General features: G+C 45.0%; 1 protein-coding gene across 1 annotated transcript; it reads right to left on the bottom strand.

Moving 5' to 3' along the window:
• Positions 1 to 1649: 1649 nt before the first annotated feature.
• LOC121673285 (gamma-aminobutyric acid receptor subunit rho-1) lies at positions 1650 to 16688 on the bottom strand. Its single transcript, XM_042046476.1, has 8 exons — positions 14961 to 16688; positions 13561 to 13628; positions 11556 to 11779; positions 8074 to 8156; positions 5770 to 5910; positions 5157 to 5309; positions 3260 to 3456; positions 1650 to 2413 (listed from the first exon to the last, which is right to left on the bottom strand). The coding sequence occupies exons 1-8, from the start codon at positions 14977 to 14979 to the stop codon at positions 2126 to 2128; spliced, it is 1173 nt and encodes a 390-aa protein (XP_041902410.1). The 5' UTR covers positions 14980 to 16688; the 3' UTR covers positions 1650 to 2125.
• Between the last annotated feature and the right edge of the window lie 3681 nt (positions 16689 to 20369).

Below are 20369 nucleotides of genomic sequence, written 5' to 3' on the forward strand. Positions count from 1 at the left end.
CATTTGACTGAAATGTTTACAGGTTTTAAGAAAAAAAAAAAAAAAGGCATTTTTTTAATCTCTTTAAAAAACTTACAGGAGAATAATATGATATGAAGGGGACTTGATAGAATGAAGGTATGATAGTATATGTGCATGTGAAAAAAAACCTATGTAGAAATTAGTAGAACTATCTTATGAGTGGGTGTGTCTTTCAATGATTTTTAGCTTTTGTGGTTTTACTGCCTTCCCTATGGAGTGTAGCTGTGAGATGAGTGTAGGTAGTTTTTCAGGTACAATTGTAGCAGTTGTAAGAAAAACTGAGTATGTTTATGTAACATTTATTTACATAGGAAATAAAAACAACAACCAGCAGTGTTCAAACAACTGCAATGACTGTGTCACACGCCTAATGGTAGAGTGACAGAACAGGTAGGCCAGGGCAGGTGTCACGTAAGAAGATTCACTCTCCTTTTGGAGTCACAACTGCTTTGGTCTGATGCTCAGATCAGCCCCACCTGTAAAACACAACAGTATCTGCTGTACAGGCAGTAGTGAATTCTGCAACTGTGTGCAAAAGCGTGTGTGTGTTTAAAGTCCTGTGAATGCAAACCCTCAGGTAGCTTTGTGGACATAGGTGTATAACATGGCAGCAGAACAACTGAATGATCACAATTCTGAGACACCTTTGGTGCTGCTGGTGTTGTAAAGGCCCCTGATTCCATTCAACTGATTCTTGTTTTCCTGAACTATTTTATCACTTCTGCGTGACAGATTCTGCCTTTTCCATATGGAGTATTCACACTGAGTGGTTGCTCTGCAGACAGTGTTGGAGAGTTGGGACTTAAGTCAGTGCCAACTGCCCCCAGCTCCAGCTGTGTCCCCTTGCTCTGCCTTGGAAGGTGCTGAGCCTTCTCTGAGGCATGGTGGGCTGCAGGATGCTGGGGGACAGTGCAGCATGAAAGCAGATCCTGTTAGTTGTACCTGTGTCTGCAGCGGAGCTGCTGTCTTATGGCAGAAGCTGTTTTCTTACTTAATTCCAAAGGTTTTGGCATGGTGTCTCTTGTGAAGTCCTTGCTACTGCTTTGTCAGCTGTTGAGCACCTTTCTATTATGCTTTTACTACAAACAGATGTACCTGGATTTTCCTGGAAGCGAGTACAACTACTACTGGCATTGCAGGCTGCAACAGGTTTTCAGGCTTATACAGACTGGTAATGCCCAGACTATATCAGAGGAAAAAGGATTCTCCTGAAATAGTTTGGGTTTGTTTTTTTTTTTGTAGACAATGGACTGTCTTCACTGGATCATTTTGTAGAGAAACCTGTTCCCAGGAAACTCAAGAGCAAAACTACCAGTGACCCAAATAAGCAGATCCAAGGAGAACTCCTGTGTTTCCCAGAGGATTTGGTTAGCATTGCAGGAAGTCTGGCTTTTGTTCATTCCTTATTAAATGTACATTGCAACTCATATTTTTAAAACTTAGTCAAAACAGTTTGGAAATATTTCCATTATTTAAATACTATTAAGAAAAGCACAAGTCTGAAGGTATTGCTATGTGGACCTGTCAGTGCAGTACTGCTAATGAGTCATGGATTAAGCTGTGAAAGCAAGATGTAGCCATCAATAACCTTGCCAAAGCATTTTCCAGTACTGGGTAGTTTGTGTTTGTAATTAACATTTCTGACCTCATTCTGCAAACATGCAAGTATTTGCATATTCTTGTATTTATTGGTATTGAGTGTGGTCAGTCTGCTGAGTTGAGAGATGTATGCATGCACTCAGGTACTCAGAGAATTAGGATTTCTGGGGTACAAAATGGAGGATGCACCATATATAAGCAATTGGAAATTATAGTCACTTGTTAAAATAGTTTACAGTGGCCTGTGAGGCACAAGAAGGAACATAGCACATCTTTAAATAAGTATAAAATTTTAGATTGTATATCCTACATTTTGCTGACATGTGAAACTTCCACAATTATTTATGCCACAGATGAGTTGCCTCTGATAAAAAAAAATTAAATCCTGCAAAAAAATCAATCTTCCTTCCAATTAAAACAATTCTCTATTTTCTTTCTGTTAGCCTATGAGACTGTACTTTCATTTAATGTCACAATGCTCTGTGACTACAGAAGTTGTGAATCTTTACGAAAAAATGGACCAGTATATCAAATTAAATAGAATGTATGCCCCAGGGAATATTATCCTGGAGTACTTGTCAATGGCATGGGTGTCGATCCGCATGCTGACGTATCTCTGGTTTTTCCTCCTGGCCGAGCCCCTCTCCGAGCCCAGCGCCAGCTGCACCATCATCCGGTCCTGTTTGTCCCCGTTCTCGGACATGAAGTGCCCCAGCTCGTTCACGTCCCCGTCGTTGTAGCTGCCGTCCACCATCATGGCCCGGGGCTGAGGTAGGCTGCACGCACAGGCAGGCTGCGGGCACAGACGGGGCAGCAGGGGTTTGAGCTGTGTCCACATAGTCACAGACATCCCTCTCCTCCTTCCATCCCACAGAGGAGGGGAAAGGCCTGGGGGATTCAGGCTGCTGGGATGCAAAAGGGAGAGCGAGAGGGTGGAGCTGCACAGCAGCTTTTTCCATCTCCACTACCATGTCTGCAAAGCACAGGTGCAGTCAGGGAGAGAGCAGGGCTGTCTGTGGAAAAGCTCCTTTGGCTTAGGCACAGGTATCAGGGTGTAAATAAATGTTGGACCTGCACCTTGCAGCTGAGAAAATCAGAGAGGAGGACAGAGGGAAACCACAAGAAGGAATGTATGAAGCCTGCCCCATTTGGAGAGAACTTAGGCTGAAATTTTAGTTAAAATTTAATGTAACAAGGGCAAAATGGGAAAATTGGGACCATTGTATAAGTTTAGATTGTGCACAGACAAAAGTGGGGGATATTTGTCATGTCACCTGAAACTCAAAATGCAGAATCCAACTGATTATATCCACAGGTTTTAATCTTCAGTATAAAAAACTATTTAAAGGTAAAATCCTAAAACCTATGCCATCCATACAGGTGTACTATATACATCTATACCTAGAGGGAGTTAGGGTGCTCAGACTCCAAAGAAAGAGCAGTGAGCTTGGCGTGGGCTTTGTGTCACAAAGCTTTGTAACCTGGAATGCCTCACTGCTGGTGTCTTTTTGCATGCACTGCATTCTCCCCAGGCAGCTGAGAGCAGCACACTGCAGTTGCAAAGCTTTGAACATTTCCAGACTTTTGCCACACCTTTTCCCAGGGGCAATAAAATGATATTGGAGATAAAAAACCTCACCTTCTCCCGCAGTTTCCTCTCCTTCCGCTCTTGCACCGTTGTCAGGTAATTCACAGCCGCGTATTCCAGCACCGAGAGGAACACAAACACAAAACTGACCCACAGGTAAATATCCACTGCTTTGATGTAGGAAACACGAGGCATGGAGGCATTCACCCCAGTGATGATCGTGGACATGGTCAGCACGGTGGTTATCCCTGGGAATACACCAGCAGAAGAGATCATAAGACACTTTCAAACCAGGCTCCTCATCACAAATACAGCAGTGGTTACGATTTCCTGACATCTGAATTTATCTTGCAGTATCTTTTTCACATTTGGGTAATGGGTTTCACTGTCTAAGGAGGGTCCAGGCAGCCCTGATTTGTAACTGGGGTTTTCTTGTCTGTTCGGTGAGCCCAGCTTTAATTCTGTTCACAGGGTGTTGCTAGTCTGGTTCCTCACCACATCACCAACCTCCCACCCCCTGGCCAGGCAGCAGCACTTTGACCCTGTGCTGGCTGCACCCCATTCCAGGTGCAGGACAGTCCCTGCAGGAGTACAAGTACATGGATTTGAACTCAGTGATCCTTATGGACCCCTTCCAACTCAAGACGTTCTATGACTCTATGATTCTGAGTGTCTCAGCTTCTAGTTCCACCCCTCTGCAGCATGGACACAAGCAAAGCTGCTGCTTTCACTTGTTTCCCGCGTGTCTTCTCTATGCTGGACTTCTCCTGGGAAGTCCTCCTTCATGGGAAGTCACAGAAGTCCCCAGTTGACTCTCACACCTGCTCTGTGCCTTCACTGGAGCAAAATCAGGGAATAATGGTGCCCCACTAGGCAGTGCTGTCCCGTCTTACACCCTGGGTGAGCACAATGGGCACATGAGGAAGGGCAGGAGCCCCTGTAGTTCAGCGTTACCCCGGCTCTGAGAGAGCCTCTCCATGGCCCTCTCATTTCAGGGGCTAATTATGTCACATTAGTGATTACTTTAGGAGTTGAAATTATGTATATAAGCACAAAGGATTGAATTCACAGGAGTACCAAGGTGCTAAAAATACTAAGGCAGTGCCTGCATCTTCTGAAAAGCCATGGCCCCCATCTTTTAATGATGTCTCGAGGCAATGGGTGCTGTTTCTAAATTCAGACATGAAAAACTACCCTATTGCCGTCCCTATTATGTCTGTCTATAATCTCTCCACTGAAGAATAAGATTTTAAGAATAAATAAAATCCTGAGGCATGTTGCCTGGAATAAGAGGAAGCAAGCTTGAGCTCAGAATCTGCAAAAAAACAAACAGCACTTTGCTGAGGGCAAAGCATCCACTTTAGAAGAAGATTTACGTCCGTATCACAGTTCTGCTCCTATGGTGACTCCTGTGACATATGGCTTCATCTCTCTGAAAGATGCTGCAAAAGGGGAAGCTGAATCCCTCAGATTGCAGTGCAAACTCATTTAACAAGTAAAACTGCACGGCACAGTTCAGCTGTGTTACCTCCACCCTGCCTCCTCTAGCAAAACTCAATAAGCTGAAATTTTGTCAGGGCTGCTGATACTGACTTTCACCTTCTCACTCACTGAAGTCTCTGAAGGATACTGACACCTTGGCTACACACGTGCCCTGTCTCTGTTTAGAGCAATAAAAGCAGGTGGGACATTTGCTCTCTGATTCATTCCAGGTGCATCTTGTGCAAACAGGGAAAGCAACTCTCTTGGCACTGCAGAGTATGTGGAGAGTTTGCATCATGAGGGGACACATGCCCTGTTCCTGGGGCACACGTGTGTGGCATAGCTGATTTCTGTGCCTCAAGGCAGTGTGGGGGCAGTGCATGGCACCGGGGATTTCATCTTGATGGCCAAGGCTGTGGTTGCAGCCTTTGTCTCTCAGGTCTGCTGACTACAAGATTGTTTTTACCTAACGGGACTCTGGCAGGAACTGCTCGTCGGTCGATCCAGAAGGACACCCAGGACAACATGACCATGAGAGTGGCAGGGAAGTAGGTTTGAAGCAGGAAGAAGAAGATGTGTCGGCGTAAAGTGAAGTTTATATAGAGGCGATTGTACCACCCTGTGAAACAGAGAGAATGAAAAAGAGAAGTTACACCAACATCAGACTACTTTCAGATAGGGTGATGCTGCATCAGGGGGAGAGTGACTAATTTTCTTTTATGAAAACAGTTAATGGCCGCAGATCATTGCGATTTACAGAAACAACTCCTTACTGAGCCAGCTATCAAAGTCAAAGCATCTCTCGGGCTGGTATCTTCCAGAAAATATAACCTATGCAATCAGAGACTTTAATTCAAGTTAAGACTTGGTGTGATCTTGAAGAGGGATTGTCTTTCCAGACTACATGACCACTAAGATGGAAGTGTGTGGCAGGGACAGCCAACTTGGTATAGAAAAGAGGCAGGTCTGATGGGACACAGAGAGAACATGTGGACAGTCCTCCACAGCCAAGGTCAAGAGAGAGTTTGCACCCCCTTCTTCCCCCAGCGCACTCTCTGGCAGGTGCTCTGGTTGCCCACCTGTGCTGCTGTAAAAGGCAAGCTTTGTGGTGGTGTGAAACTCCTGAATCAGGAACTGGGACAGCGATATCCTCTCATCTGTTTTTAGGGAATCGTTCCCATTCTTCCAGTAGAGCATAAGGTCATCTTCAGTGTAGGCATCTAGGGAAGCAGAACAAACTCAGGATAGTGCACTAAGAGAGCTGCTACCACCCCCACAGCCCAGGGTGTGCCCAGACAGCCCTCCTGGCTACCTCAGAGCTTCCAGCTGAAAAGGTCAGATTCCTGAATGCCACCCACCTAGGTGGTGTATGGCTGTGGCAAGGAGTGGACTAGCTCATTGTCACAGCTCTCAGGCCTGAGGCCTTGTATGTTTTGTAAACCCTCCTGTTTCTCTAACCGTAGTTTCACACTTGCAATATGTGTGTCAAGCAACCCACCACATCAGAACTTGAAAAACTATCTCTTGCAAACTCTTAAAATAAGAAGTAAAGAAAAGGAGCCTTAGCAGAAAGAACCTGCTTGGGGTGACAAGAGGAACAATCTATCAATGGTCTGAGGCATGCAGGAGGAAAAACTCTTGGGTAAACTTTCCGCCTGTGATATACACATGAACATTACTTAGTTTTTTAATACATGTGGAAGTAACAGTAACATTAATCCTTTCAGATGAGTTTAGTAGCAGCTCCTTTCAGACAGGGAGAAAAAAATCACATATAAATGTATTAAAACAGAATTGAGACTGTCATTTCTTATTGCAAGCTTAAGAAGGAGAAGAAAATGACTCGAAAAAGGCAAAAGTTTAAAATGCTGCTATATGAAATCTGGCCAATTCATATGTGCACCATACTTGGGACTAAGGGTATAAGCTGGGTTTATCTCAAATAGGACTAAGAAGCATAAGAGGAAGGCAATTAATGTCACCACCGCACTGTGGTTTCTACACCATGGATGAGCAGAAGGTGCCTGTGAAGGGCGTACGGCCATTTATCCATGTGTTTGAGGGCACCTGGGCAAACAGGTGCTGTTGGAGACTGCTGACCTGCAGGCAAGTTGCCCAGGGGTGGGGTGACAGTGGGGCAGCATGGCTGGCATTCAGGGCCACTGGCAAGACAATGCTCACAGCTGGTTTTTAAAAACACTTATTGCAAGCACCATCTAATTCTAGTGAAAAAATAAGGGCAGGGAGCTTTCCTCAGTGTTGAAGACTGATGACTTTGTTAGAGCTCCCGTGAATGTAGCAGCAGTTTAACTATTGGTATAATTAATTATTGATATAATTAATTATTGGTATAACTGTCAGAGACTGAAATAGTATATTTTATGACTTAAACATTTTCTTAAAGGACTTTAAAAACTGTATTGCAAAAGCTGCAGAGAAGACTACTGCACCCTGAATGGGGCCCTGACAGAGGCCTGACACCGCTCACTGATGAAGATAAGATAAAGTAACAACTCAGGGCTGGGGACATTCAATCAGCACAGACTTAACACCTCCAAGATGAGGACCACAGCCCCAGGGCTATCAGCTGCCAGGCTCGAACAGACCCTCGAACCAAGGCGTGGAGGGAGGAGAGGCTTTGGGTATCTTGGAAAGGCCTCTGGTCAGAGGCCCAGTGACCGCCCATCCTCCACTGTGCAGGGGAGCCCAGCTGAGGGGTCCTCACCGGGGGGGAAGCTTATCCACAGCAGAAGGGGGTGACATGGCCCATCACAGGGGCCCCCCTCAAAGGGGTCCCCAGACCCTGCACCAGAGCACCAGAGATGATGCAACACACCCTCAGTGTTGCAAGGGACAGTGTCAAGCCCGCCCCTGCAAGGGGAGACACGTGGGTGTTCCCACCTGGCCCAAAGTGTCTATTAATCCATGGAATTCTGCACTCTTTGGTGTGTGGTGGCATGTGGCGGCACGGCAATGGGGGACCCTCACCACCAGCAGACCGGATGGAGGGGAGCAACGAGACGTCGTTGGGAGCCTCGGATGGGTGATCTGCTTCCACCTAACCCCTGTCACCTCTCCCTGTTCCCCCACCCCCCATGCACACTTCTTTTTTCTATTTCTTTCTTTGTTTTCTCTTCTCTTCCCTTCTCTTTGCCTCTCTACTATTAAATAAAATACATCAATTTTTTGGCAACAACATCTAACCTCATTTGGTTTGAATCTCGCTTCTGGGGATATTTTGAACCTTCTAAGTTCTTTCCGGTTTATGCACAGAGACTTAGCTTGCTTTGCTTTTCTGGGTTTAAACTGGATCGTAACAATAACACAGTTTGGGTGCCCGTGGGGTGCAGCCCTTTGCTCCCCTACACCTCCACTTTACTTACAGCTTTCAATCTCCAGGGAACACGTCTGTGTGTCCAGGGGAAAGCGACTAAAATCCATGTTGCACATTGCTGTTACTGTAACTCTAGGAACAATAAGAATCACTCAGTTAAAAACTTGTCTCCCTATGTGACTGAAAAATACTAAAGCTGTGAGTTTGGCCTTTTGTTAAACTGCTACAGCCAGTACCAGTCAACTGAAGATAAATTCCTTCCAGTCAGCTAAAGCCATTCCACTTTAGCTAAAGCATTTCTTCCTCTCAGCAAACTATTGTTAAAAAAGATGACTAGAAAGGTAGGCCATTACAAATTGCTACTAGATGAGAAAAGTATTGGAGAAGAAAATGGGGAAGGGCAAAAAGAACACTTTTCCCCCTGACAATCAGCAAATATATCTCTGCAGACATCTGTCCTTAAACAGATGCTTTGTATGATAAAATAATTTCCATTTATCAAAGCCATCGTAGTGCCATGAGAGACACAGGTAATTTCCTTGCACACCGCGAATTTCCAGGTGCTCAGTGGGAACCCGGTGATCACACGTGGGAATCAGCCACCAGAGGGCACAGGCAGTGCCTTGAGTCAGGGCTGGAGCTGGAATGCAACAGTGACCACCGAAATGCTCTGGCCCATCAGTCAAAATCTCCGGCCTTGCTATAGTCTGATTATCACATTTTTAAAAGCATGATTTGGTGTTTGAACTGGAAACATCCATAAATCTTTACTCGACTGGTTTGGACTCTAGAGAAGTAAATGAAAATAAAAGTATAAATCATAATGGGGAAAGAATTAATAAGTTACGGAAAGGTTATTGGTAGAGAGACATCTGTCACACAATGATAAAAACACAATGCCATCCCTTATGTTAGCAGTCCTTCTGCACGAGTGCGTTTCATCTGCTCTTACTTTCCTGCCCTTGAGTGAAAGTGCTTGGCTCAGATAGAAGTTTAGGTGCCAGTGAGGTCTACAGTGGTTTCCAAGATGAGAAAACAATGTCTGGCAAAGAGCCCTAAAGAGGCAGACACCAAGGAAAAATGCAAACTGCAGGCAGAGGCATTCAGCAAGGCAGCCAGGCAGTAATGACCTGTTCACTCTTACGGGGGCCTTCATCCTTCCCCAGCATTCACGAAGCACTGCAACCTGCACTTGCTGCTGAATAAAATACTGAAACTCTGCCAATTTGCTATTGAAGACAGTCACCACCATTTTGTAACAGGCAATTGTTTAAGCACAAGACTGTGCAGGATCTGCGTAGTCTGATGTTCTCCTGTTCTCATCTTCTTTTGATAACCATAAATGCTTGCAATGCAGATGATTGGCAGCTAAATGAGTGTGTAGGCATGCATGCTATAGCTGAACATTATGTCATATTATTGTCCTTTTTTATTGTACTCAGGACCTGACCAAACTTTGCAAAGGCCTAAAGAATACTTGAACTTTGTCTAATTTGCTGAGTGAAGAAAGAGCTTTGATAATGAGATGGCAGCCACTGTCCAGGCTATGAATTCAAATGAACTGTAAGATAAAAATATCAAATAACAAAAGAATGCTTGTCAAACAGATTCCCCCTAGGGAATCAAGAATTTCTTTGCTTGACTTTTTTTGTAGAATCATAAAACACCTTGGCAGGCTGAGAAGTTACCCCCTCACCTTGTGGCAGGCTCAGCTTCACCTCTGCCGCTACCAACATTCCCTGAAGACCTCTACAGCCTTCACAAGCAGTGTATTCTGAAACTTTCTCATTAGTTAAATCTATGAGTCTTGCTGATACTGACCTCCTATCAGACAGGTTTTCCATCTTTTTGTCCTTCAGAATATATTATCTATCACCTGATGCTTTGTTTGTTTATCAGATATCTTGTTATTTCATTGCTGTGGAAGTGATGTTGACATTCTTGCATCAGAATATTGTACAGAAATTTCCACTCTAATAGGTTTTTGTGGGTTCTATGTTTTTTTTCTAACTGGATGGAGCTGCAGCCAAGTAAAACAGAAGCACAGATTTAATTTTCTTTTGTAGAATGACAAATCTACATTTGATTGTCTGGAATAGAGTTAATTTTTTTTCACAGTAGCTAGTGTGGGAATATATCTTGGATGTGTCCAGAAAACAGTGTTAATAACACAGGGATATTTTCATCAATGCTGAGCAGAGCTGGTGCATCATCAAGCCCTTTTCTGCTTCTCACCTCACTCCAACAGGGAGGAGGCTGAGGGTGCACAGGGAGTTTGGAGGGGACAGATGATCCCAACTGACCAAAAGGACATTCCCCAGCATATGGCATCATGCTCAGCATATGAAATGCGGGAAGAAGAAGGAAGGGGTGGAAGTTTGGAATAAAGGCATTTGCACTCCCAAGTTACTGTTACGAGTGATGGAGCCCTGCTTTTCTGGGGGTGGCTGAACACCTGCCTGCCCTTGGGAAGCAGTGAATGAATTCCTCGATCTGCTTTGCCTGTGCGTGGGGCTTTTGCTTTACCTAATTATCTGCCTTTATCTCAACCCATGAAGCTTGTTTGCCTTTTACCATTCCAATTCTGTTCTCCCTCCCACCAGGAGGGAGTGAGCCAGCAGCTACATGGGGCTTAGTTGCCAGCTGGGGTTAAGTCAAGACACAGATGCTCCTCACTTAGGATCTCCAAGCATGAAAGTGTTACTTATCAGAAATAAAAAAAATCCCAGTTTCAGGCCTATGTCAGCAGATGAACTATTTGGAAAATAAGGGAGAAAGCCAGGGCTGGAACCACCTCTCAAGCCAGAGGACAAAATAATGTTTACCAAAAATGTCTCCTGCAAGGAGCTATAATGGATTTTACATGAAAGGTGAGCAAAACGCAGGAAGAGCCAAACCAAGGGTTTGGGCTGCTCTAACCATCACAGGAGTCACCAGAAGCTATATAGCCTTGCTTTGAAACTTGTCACTTTACATGCTGAAGGATGTTCCCCCTGTTTTTTTGCTTATCATAAAGTGGCACTCAGTATAATTTATACTTCATCATTATTGCTTTCAGGCAATAATTTCAATTGCTCATTTTGCTAGGTCCAGAGACTTGGCTGTGTAGTGAAGTGGATAACTACAGCTGCCCTGGACTTCTCTTTATTATCAGACACTGCCCTTTTACTGAGAATGTGCCCTGCCTCTTCAGCAGTGTTCTGAGGGGATTGCAGCCTGCTGGCCCCTGCTGAGCTGCTCCGAGGTTCTGCCATGACTGACTACAGCTTTCCAACAGGAACAGGGGCTGGCCATGCTCACGAGGTAAAGGGACACTGGTGGAACCAGCAACACTGGCACAGAAATGTCTTTCTGCAACAGGCACTTAAATGTATTCACACAGGCACTCAGATGTCTGTGGATAGTCAGCACATTAATTCTTTTTTATGCTTTTCTTTTTAATATGAAGTCATGCAAAAAACACAATACAGGAATCAATTAAACCACTTTCTCTTTCCACTAATAGCTTGCATCGACCGAATGCAGCTTTACCTGAGGCTATAAAGTACCTTCCCATCTGGCTGGACCCGCAGCATGACATTGTCTGTGGTGGTGTCGTGGATGAAGGAACGCTTCGAGTGGACGAAGAACATGTCAGGGACCCAGATCTTCTTCACCAATCTGCCGTCAAAGGTCATGCTTTGGTTGTTGGTGCTGGGGAAGGACAACCTCTCATCTTTCCAGTAGTGCCTCAGATAAAGCGTCATGGTGAAGTCCTGCAGCAAACAGGTTTCTGTCACAACTTACACCTTATCAGCATAGCAGTGATTGCTCCTCTCTGGGACAAACTGTGAACTGTGAAGCACTTCTCCTGAAGGTACATCCACTCCCCGAGCTGCAAGGGGCATCACCAGCTGCAGCCTGTTTACTCAACAGGTCAGACAGATTTACTGGGTTCAGACACAACTTACTTCTCAAGCTTAAGCTTAGTTGAGAATAAATAACTCTGTCACTGATGTCTTTTCCTTTAAAAAGTAATGTAATCTTGCTAAGCACCATGGCTTTTTTCTATAAAAAACTCTGCATGAGTTAAAAAGAATTGATTCTGAAAATATAAAATCTTCATTATTATTTTGCTATCAGCCAAAATTGATCCTGAATTTTTTTTAACCCAAGGCCATCTAGTGGTTTTCCCATGTTGCTGAGTGTTGCAACATGACATTAGAGGAACAGGGACACTATACAAAAGCCATGGGAACTAATTCAAAATTGTAACGTTTGTTTAAAAAAAACCAAGAATGGTTTTTTTGTTTGGGTTTTGTTTTGTTCATGGTTTGTTTTGGGGGCTTGGGTTTTTTCTTTAACTTCTATGTCCTCTATATTAGTTCTTCCACTTTGCTTTCAATTCCCAAAGCTTTTTAGGGGCCCTCTTGACCTTCACAAGCTTTCTCCTCAACCAGGACACGTGAAAGCTCAGGATACCCATGACTATCTGTTGGGGTGCCAAGAGCACTGGAGTCAGCTGAAGGGGTTCCCAGTTCTAGGGAGAATGCTCACCCCTGAGGTCGGATGACAGCAGTATCCCAGCCCACTCGAGCTGAAATAGCTGCAGTGAGAGGAGCCTGACATGCCACCAGTGTGCCTGCCAAACACCAGCTGTGCTGCCACACAGCCCTGCTCCTGGCTCAGGCATGGGAGGAGGTCCAGTGCAGGCTCTTTAACCCTCTGTCTGTTAATGAGGAGCACCAAGAATTTGGGGCTTCCCATGAAACCTTCAGAGCTATTTGATAATTTTATTGAAAAGTCGAAACATTTTAAATAATATTCTGTATTGGGGAGTGATTTTTTCTCTTCCAAAGCAAAACCTGAGTTACTGAGAGACTCTTTGAGTCATAAAATAATAGAATGGTTTGGATTGGAAAAGTGCTCTCAAAGACCATTTTGTTCCAAGCTCCCCACCATGGGTAGAGACATCTTCCACTAAACCAAGTTGCTCAAAGCCCTCTCCAGCCTGACCTTGAGTGGGATGGGGCATCCACAGCTTCTCTGGGCAGTCGGTTCCAGTGCCTCACCATGCTCTGCGTAAAGAATGTCCTCCTTATAGCTGATTGAAAACTACCATCCTTCAGTTTAAAGCCACTCCCCTTTTCCCTTGGGAGGTGTCTGGCCACTGACCACCCTAGAACATGTCCAAAGTGACATTATGTCACTTTAAGTGCCTTAAAACTAACACATTCATTGGTCTCCTCAGAGCTTTTAAGTGTGTTATCACTATTCAAGAAAATATAGAAACCTAAATCCTTTGAGACAGTATTGGCAGTGTTTTATCATTTTGTCCTAGAGAAGAGAAAGGGTCAGATTTCTCCCTTCTGCTTCAAGGGACATGAAATGGTAGCATGAGGTCAATAGAAGCAACTGTTGGCAGATTGAGATCAAACCTGAATCTGCCTTTGGAGGCTGTGGGGTGTTTGTCCTTGGCAGTATTCAAACCCCACGGACACAAGCCCAGGTAGCCTGAAGAGTTTTGGTCTCCAGAGGTCCCATCTGTGACTCTTACCATGTCCACCTCAGAAATGCTGTCCAGACTTTCAACTTGGACATCCACCCCAACAGGAATTGCAGGGCCTAGGGAAAAAAAAAAAACATTGTCAAAGTACAAACCTAGTGAGATAAAGTAATCCTCTCACTTTACTATCTTACAGATAGAAATAGATGCTCAATCTGAAATAGAAACAACAGCAAACCAATAGAAAGTATAAATTATTGGAATTCACAACAAAAACATCCTAATAACAATTGAAGTCAGTAATAAGACTGACCTAGTAATAACCTTCTCTTTTTATTGTGTCATCCTACATATGTCACTTCAAAATTTACAAGCAATTTTAATTGTTTTTAGCTCTAAGGCCTGGGTCCAGGACTGGTGAGACAGATTACTGCAAGAGGATCCATTCACAGGGCGAGCAGTGGTGGCACAACTAAGGGAATGTGGGAGATTTTCCCTCACTTCTGCTCCCCTTGCAGGCTAATAACATCCATGAGAGCTACTATGTGTATTTGAATTTTACAAGGCTCAGTGCTCAGCTGTGGAAAAGAAAGGGTAACAAGAGGGGATCCATTGCAGGACACAGGCATGTACCACTGAGGCTCCTGAGGGGAAGGATCCAACTGTGACCCCAGGTAATAGGCATTCTGAACTTTTTTCCCTCCTCCAGGCTTTGACTAGTCCCTCGTATACCTCTGGCAATTACAGTCCAGGAGAGCTGTCAAGTGAAATAATGCTCACATTAGTGAACTGCTATGAAACTGAAATGTTTTTAAATTAATTGAACATGCTGGTATTTGGTATATTGAGCATTTAGCGATAAAATCTTCTTTCATCAGAGTATATAATGGTATCCTGGATTTGAATGACCATCTGTCAGCCAGAAAGGGTAGATAAATTACAACATTCTCTAATCCGATGGGCTGAAAGAAAACGTGTTCCCATGTTCTCCTTCATCCGTTTCCCTGAAAGCTTAGGTTGCTCTAGCACACAGCCACAAAACTGTGAGCAAGCATTAACACAGGCAGTCAAAATATTTTCTTTTGGGTTATAAATGAAGTAAGTATGGTACATCATTTGATTATGCACACGCATGGCCGTAATAAGACCAAATTCTTAGAATTTCCCCCATCATTCAGGAATAAACATAAGGTGTATTTGTAGATTTTTATCAGAGGAAAGTGTCACTGAACACCAGGAATATTACATTGCCTGTTAATCACGTTTCCATGCCTTTGACTATTATTTTTGCTCATCCAGGAGGCTATTTCATTGCACCTCTATTCCCCTGAGTATGCCATGAATTCACAACTCAAAATAACAGAAATCTGCTTCTTCACTGCTGTACATGTTACAGTATAAAGAAGTGACAGTGTAAAACAGGAACAGTGACAAATGTGCACGTTTCATACCTCCAAAACCCGGTCTCATGCTGAAGTCATGGTCATCTATTCGCAGCAGCTGCTCTGACTTCGTCAGGGGAGATTTGGTGATGTCAGGGCTTCGTTTCAAGATTGGGCTACCAGGAGGAGAGAAACACAGCCATGAGCCCTGAGCAGTGCCTGTGAGGAATATGTGCTTGTTTCACTCCATTTACTCTCAGAACATCCCCCATTAGACCATGACCCTGTGATTGTGGCAGTGGTTGGCAGCATGTCATTAAAAACTGATTCCTGCACTCAGCATACAGCTTCGGCACCTGTGATGATTTTAGCACTGAGAAAACCTTTGTTTGGTGACTTTTTGTCCCTGTAAAATTCTCTCTGCATACATCAGTTTGGGGACAGTCATTAAAAAATGTGGGCTGGAGGAATAGCATGTGTGGGTAAGCGGAGAGGGGGAGGCATTCCTGACATTGAGTTATGATGGAGTGTGAGGCCAGGAATTAGGGAAACAATATATCAAATAAGCTACTGGCTGTTGCCCAGGAACAAAATGGAGACAGTCTGGGAAACAGGCCAGGAGGCAGGCCATCCCCTAACTTGGGATAAAATGATTAGCTTCTGTCCCAGATTTCCATCAAGGATAAAAAGGAGCATTACAGACCTGAGAGGTCTCTGAGCATTAAAGAGCCTGGGAGGGTAATTCCAGAAGCTGTTGGTGTTGCGCCAAGTGCTGGACAGAGGAGGCTCTGATCCCCTTCCACATCCAAAATGCAAACTACTGTTCAGGGCCCCAGTGCTTCGGCTGGGATGGTGGTGGCAGCAGCGCCTTGGTTGCTCCCTTGTGTAAGGGAAGCCTTTGCTGCCCTCAGAGACAGCTGCATGCCAGCCACTTGAGTGGCAGGAGGGCACCAAAAAAGGAGGAAATGTTTTGCTGGTTCTTGACTTTAGAAAAGATGGCACACTCAGAGAGGCACTCATCTGAATATACGCAAGACAAGTAAGAAATAGATTAAAGGAAAACAGGTTGACAAAGAAACTTGATGAGGAATAAGTTCCTGAGATAAAGTTTCTCCTAAACGAGACTGCTTAGCTATGCTGTACTTCTCACAGATTTGTGGTCAGCTTTATCTGGACTACAAAGTATCTTAGAAAGATGCTTAGTCTCAGTTCAATAATTTCTACAAGAGGTGAATTTTCTACTTCCATCTGTGGGTTCTAGTCATGAATTATCCCTCAGGCATTTTAAAAGGTGGGCCCTGCTTCTGCATTAGGTTTAATTCAGCCTCTGAAAGACCTGTGAGTGCACATTAGGGAAGGTTTATGCCTGTCCAAGACAGAGGAGCAATGTCAGCAGGCCACTGGCAAAGCAAACATTTGTGAGCTGGTTTGACTGTGCTCAGAAAGGTGCTTTCTCCCTGCCAGTGGCAGTGGGAGGGACAAGTGGCACGATGGAGAGCCCATGGAGCAGGCTCAGCTCTGCAGAAGGGATTCTTGGAAGGGGGGCACCCACTCCCACATCACAGGCAACACAAACCGCACTTCAGTGCCACATGAAGCCTGAGGGGGTGTGGCAAATGGCCATGGCATCACACCTCAGTCCCATGAGGGTGTCAGCCAGCAGGGCTTCCCCTGGGGCCTGCTGGATCCCGCTAATGGCATGACCAATGCCTAAAGACTACTGGCTTGTCCAAGTGGTGCCCCCTTCCCCTGCCCAGCCCAGCCGCGGGTGTGTGGCTGACAGGCCTGGGCCAGCAGCAGCCTCCTGCGGGTTCTGCTTACCTGCCTTGCTTCAGCACCTCACCGTGGGCTTCCCGCCTCTGCCGCTGCGGCCGGCTGCATGGAAACAGTGGGAAAAGGGAGAGCTGAGACAGGTGGACAGGTGGGCAAGGATGTCAGGAGGGATCAGTGAATCCCTGCAGCACTGCCTTCTGTCACACGTGAGAAATGGTGCTTACCTTTTTTTTTGCCCTTTCACCAAAGGCCAGTGTTAGGCTGGGCATGGCAGAGGGTGGGGAGGGTGGGGATGCTTGGGCTCACGGCAGGGACAGGGCAAAAAGAGGGGAACCATGATTTCTGTAAGATGGGATGCCCCTGTTTTTGACTGTCTGGCAAAATATCCAGGCAGGCAGCTCAGGTCCCACCTGCCCAGCTTTGGCTGGCAACACCAGGGGTTTTGGACACACGATGAGCTGCCATGGTGACTCTGGTGGTGGGGGCACAGCCATTACACCTACAGACCAGAGTCAGCTAGGTATGTTCATGAGAAGAAAATATTTTCAAATTATTTCAGGGGGAAAAAAAAGAAAAAAAAATCTGTGAAAATTGTTTCTGGCTTCATACCATCTCCCAGCTGGCTGTCAAGAAAGGTCTTCTCAGGTCTTTGGCCAATATTTTATTTAATCATTAAAGGCAAGAATATTGCTTCTGGCAATGGAAGTGCTAGCTTGAGCAAAAGTAACATTTCAAACATTTAACAGTTCTAAATCATCTTTAACTAAAAGTAAAAAAATTAGCTTCTCTCTGTAATAAATGCTAGCTCAAATCAGCTAATGAGGCTTTTGCCCATTAGCATGCATTTCAAATCCCTCTGTAGAGATTTACAGTGGCAAAACTCCTTTTGCAGTAATGGTAGTCAGCACCTGAGCACCATCATCCCTTTGGTGTGCAGTGGAGGAACCCCAGGCCTTGTGGGACAGCTCCTTTCTGGGCTGGGAACACTCCAAAAGCCGATAGTATCAGAGGGGAATTCATCTTGCTACTGCCACAGAGAAGCAGACAACCAGGCCAGGAATGGGCATGTGGGGCTGTAGCATTGACTCACCCTGAGGTGAAGCACTGGATGAGGAGGATTGTTTTTTCCAGAATCTGCTGTGTGCTTCTGGATGGAAGGCTGGGAATGAATGCACAGGAAGACCAGTGTTTGGGGGAGTCTTTGGCCATGCAGCACCACTGCCATTACAAGAAGCAGCTTCTGTGGCACTGCTTGGACCTGGGCATCACACAGAAGAACACTTGCAAATGCAAAATGCCCTTTCTGGAGTCTTCTGCCTTGTTCTACACCCTTGCTGATATGTCTCATTGCTGCCTGCTTCTCATCTGGCCGTCAGGAAGTAATTTCTCGTGTTTTGGGGATAAGCAGATTCTGCCAACAAGCTGACCGATTTACATGACTTTAAAGTGCCCTAGTAAACTCTTGGCTGTTCAGGAATAATGCTGGTATTCGAACAGGGATGAAGCAGGCCATGTTCTTGCAATTTCTAATTTTCATTTACTTTTTAGGTCTTATCTAATGTTCCATAGTGGCTCTGTCCCTATTCTGCTTGTCAAGAGAAACTTCAAGTCATGGCCATCAAGGATTCATGGCCAAATCATCCCCACCCTCTTCACTCAGCAATCCTGGGTGCTTCCTTTTATTTCCTCCAAGTGTTTCTCCATCTCCTGTAAAACGAACTTTATTTCCTTGTCACAAACAAGTACAAAGTGTCCCCCATGCTCTATCCACTACAGGGTACCATGTTCATTTGAGCTTTGGTTCGAGTGTTTAGTATTTCTTTTTGCCAGTCCTGTTCCCCTTGTCACAGCTCTGTGGCAGCAAAACATTTTTACCTGTTACCCAGTTACTGCAATTTGAAGCCCCATTTCTTTCTACTCAATAAATATCTTTTCTGCTCTCGTTCCTGGGCAGTCCTCTGCTGGCTCAGTGATCAATGGCAGCTCCATCATGGGACCCCATTACCCTGCCTGTCTGGGCTGTGGATCGATGGAAAGCTGCTGTGGCTTCCCCTTGCATGTCTGCTGTCCCTGGGTGTTTGCGCTGACAGCCACACCTGGGAGATTCAGCCCAGACATTGCACACAGATTGCTCAGCACGACCGGCTGTGAGTGTCACTCCTGCCTTCACTGGGGTGACAGGCTGTCTTTAAAACTCAACCATCATTCCTGAGGTAAAATATACTGAATAATGAACAATCCTTTTCTCCCCCCCCTACAATGTCAATATTTATCTCCTAGCCATTACAATGCCAAAAGGCATTTCATGTCTCATGAAGCTCACAGAGATGCTTTGTGAAAAAGCAACAACTGGAGCAGAGCGGCATTTATTCACAGTGCTCCCTGTGCATTGCTAGAATAGCTCTAGGGCCCCTGATGGCAGCTGGGGTGATGCAAGCTCTTCAAAGTCATTGTTCTTGCCCCAGATCTACCCACTGAAGATCTTGAGATGCCTCTGCCTCAAAGTCTGAGGCTTGCTGGGGCTGGGAGGCAGCGAGGTGGCTGAAGCTTAGGAAAGCTGGGGAAGAAAATCAGCCAACCTAGATTTTGGTCAGTACTGCTACAGACACAAGGCAAAAAGCAGTTACTCTTTTTGTATTTCAAAGCATGATACTTCCTATGGCTCCTACAGTCACTCCAACACAGCAAAAAGGGTTGCACGGTTAGGGTTAACAGTGTCTGATTTTCAGAAGAAACAGCCCAACCATGACATCTGAAAGTCCCAGCAGGCATTTCCAAATGCCCAGCTTCACAGGACATGTGCCAGAGGAATGTCAGGTCCACACTTGCAATGTGCACCAGAAACCCCCCAGTATTCTTCGTCTTTGAAATAAGAGCTTTTGAAAGCAACCAAAACAAATGTGCGAGAGGTCATTACCCATCGTAGCATTTTAGTTTGCAATTACTTCTGGAATATACATTTCCCACCTATAAACTGTACTCTCTTTTCTCTATGGAAGGCAATGCATCAGTAGTAGACAGCAACCTATTTTACACTCTTAGTAGGATAACCTAATTATGACTGAGAACATTTCTTCCTTGAGGAGTTAAATCAAGATACAGTTTCAGTTCTTCAGGAAAAAGCAAGAACTAATGTATTTTCCTCAAGAGAAAAATGAAAGCTGCTGAAGTATTGCAGCCAGATTCATACAGTTTTCCTGGGTCCAAGGGGTGACATCCTTGAGGAACACTGCTGCTGGGTTTGGCAGAATGATCTAATGCTAACGTTATTATTATCAGATTTTGTTAAATTCTGGAACAGTCTGCTCTCTCCATCCTGTTTGGTGTTCTTAGATCTGCATGGAAGACCTCAGATCAGAGAAGAGATGTCAGAACAGATCCTGACTCAGGAAATACTGCTGAGATGTGGCTGTGGCAAAATCTTTGTCACTTTGTACAAAGTGTCATCAACAATATTTTAACAGGGGGATGTAGCTGCAACTCACCCCAAACCTCCTACCCTGAGCAGAAGTGCCTGCCTCCTCAGGAAGCCTGGCAGCAGCTTTTGGGGCTGAGCCACTCAGGGGGCCCTCTTCCTTTCTACTTATCTCATGCTTGGGAGATACCCCCAGCCCTTCTCTGGGGCAGAGACTGTGGAATTCCCATCACCACACTCTGAGACCACCACATACTTAAATTTTGTCAGATATGAGCTCTGCAGCTCAT

Source organism: Corvus kubaryi, unplaced genomic scaffold, assembly GCF_017639235.1.
Source record: "Corvus kubaryi isolate FWS band 111438036 unplaced genomic scaffold, C.kubaryi_AGA036_p1.0 65328, whole genome shotgun sequence".
NCBI classification, from domain to species: Eukaryota; Metazoa; Chordata; class Aves; order Passeriformes; family Corvidae; genus Corvus; species Corvus kubaryi.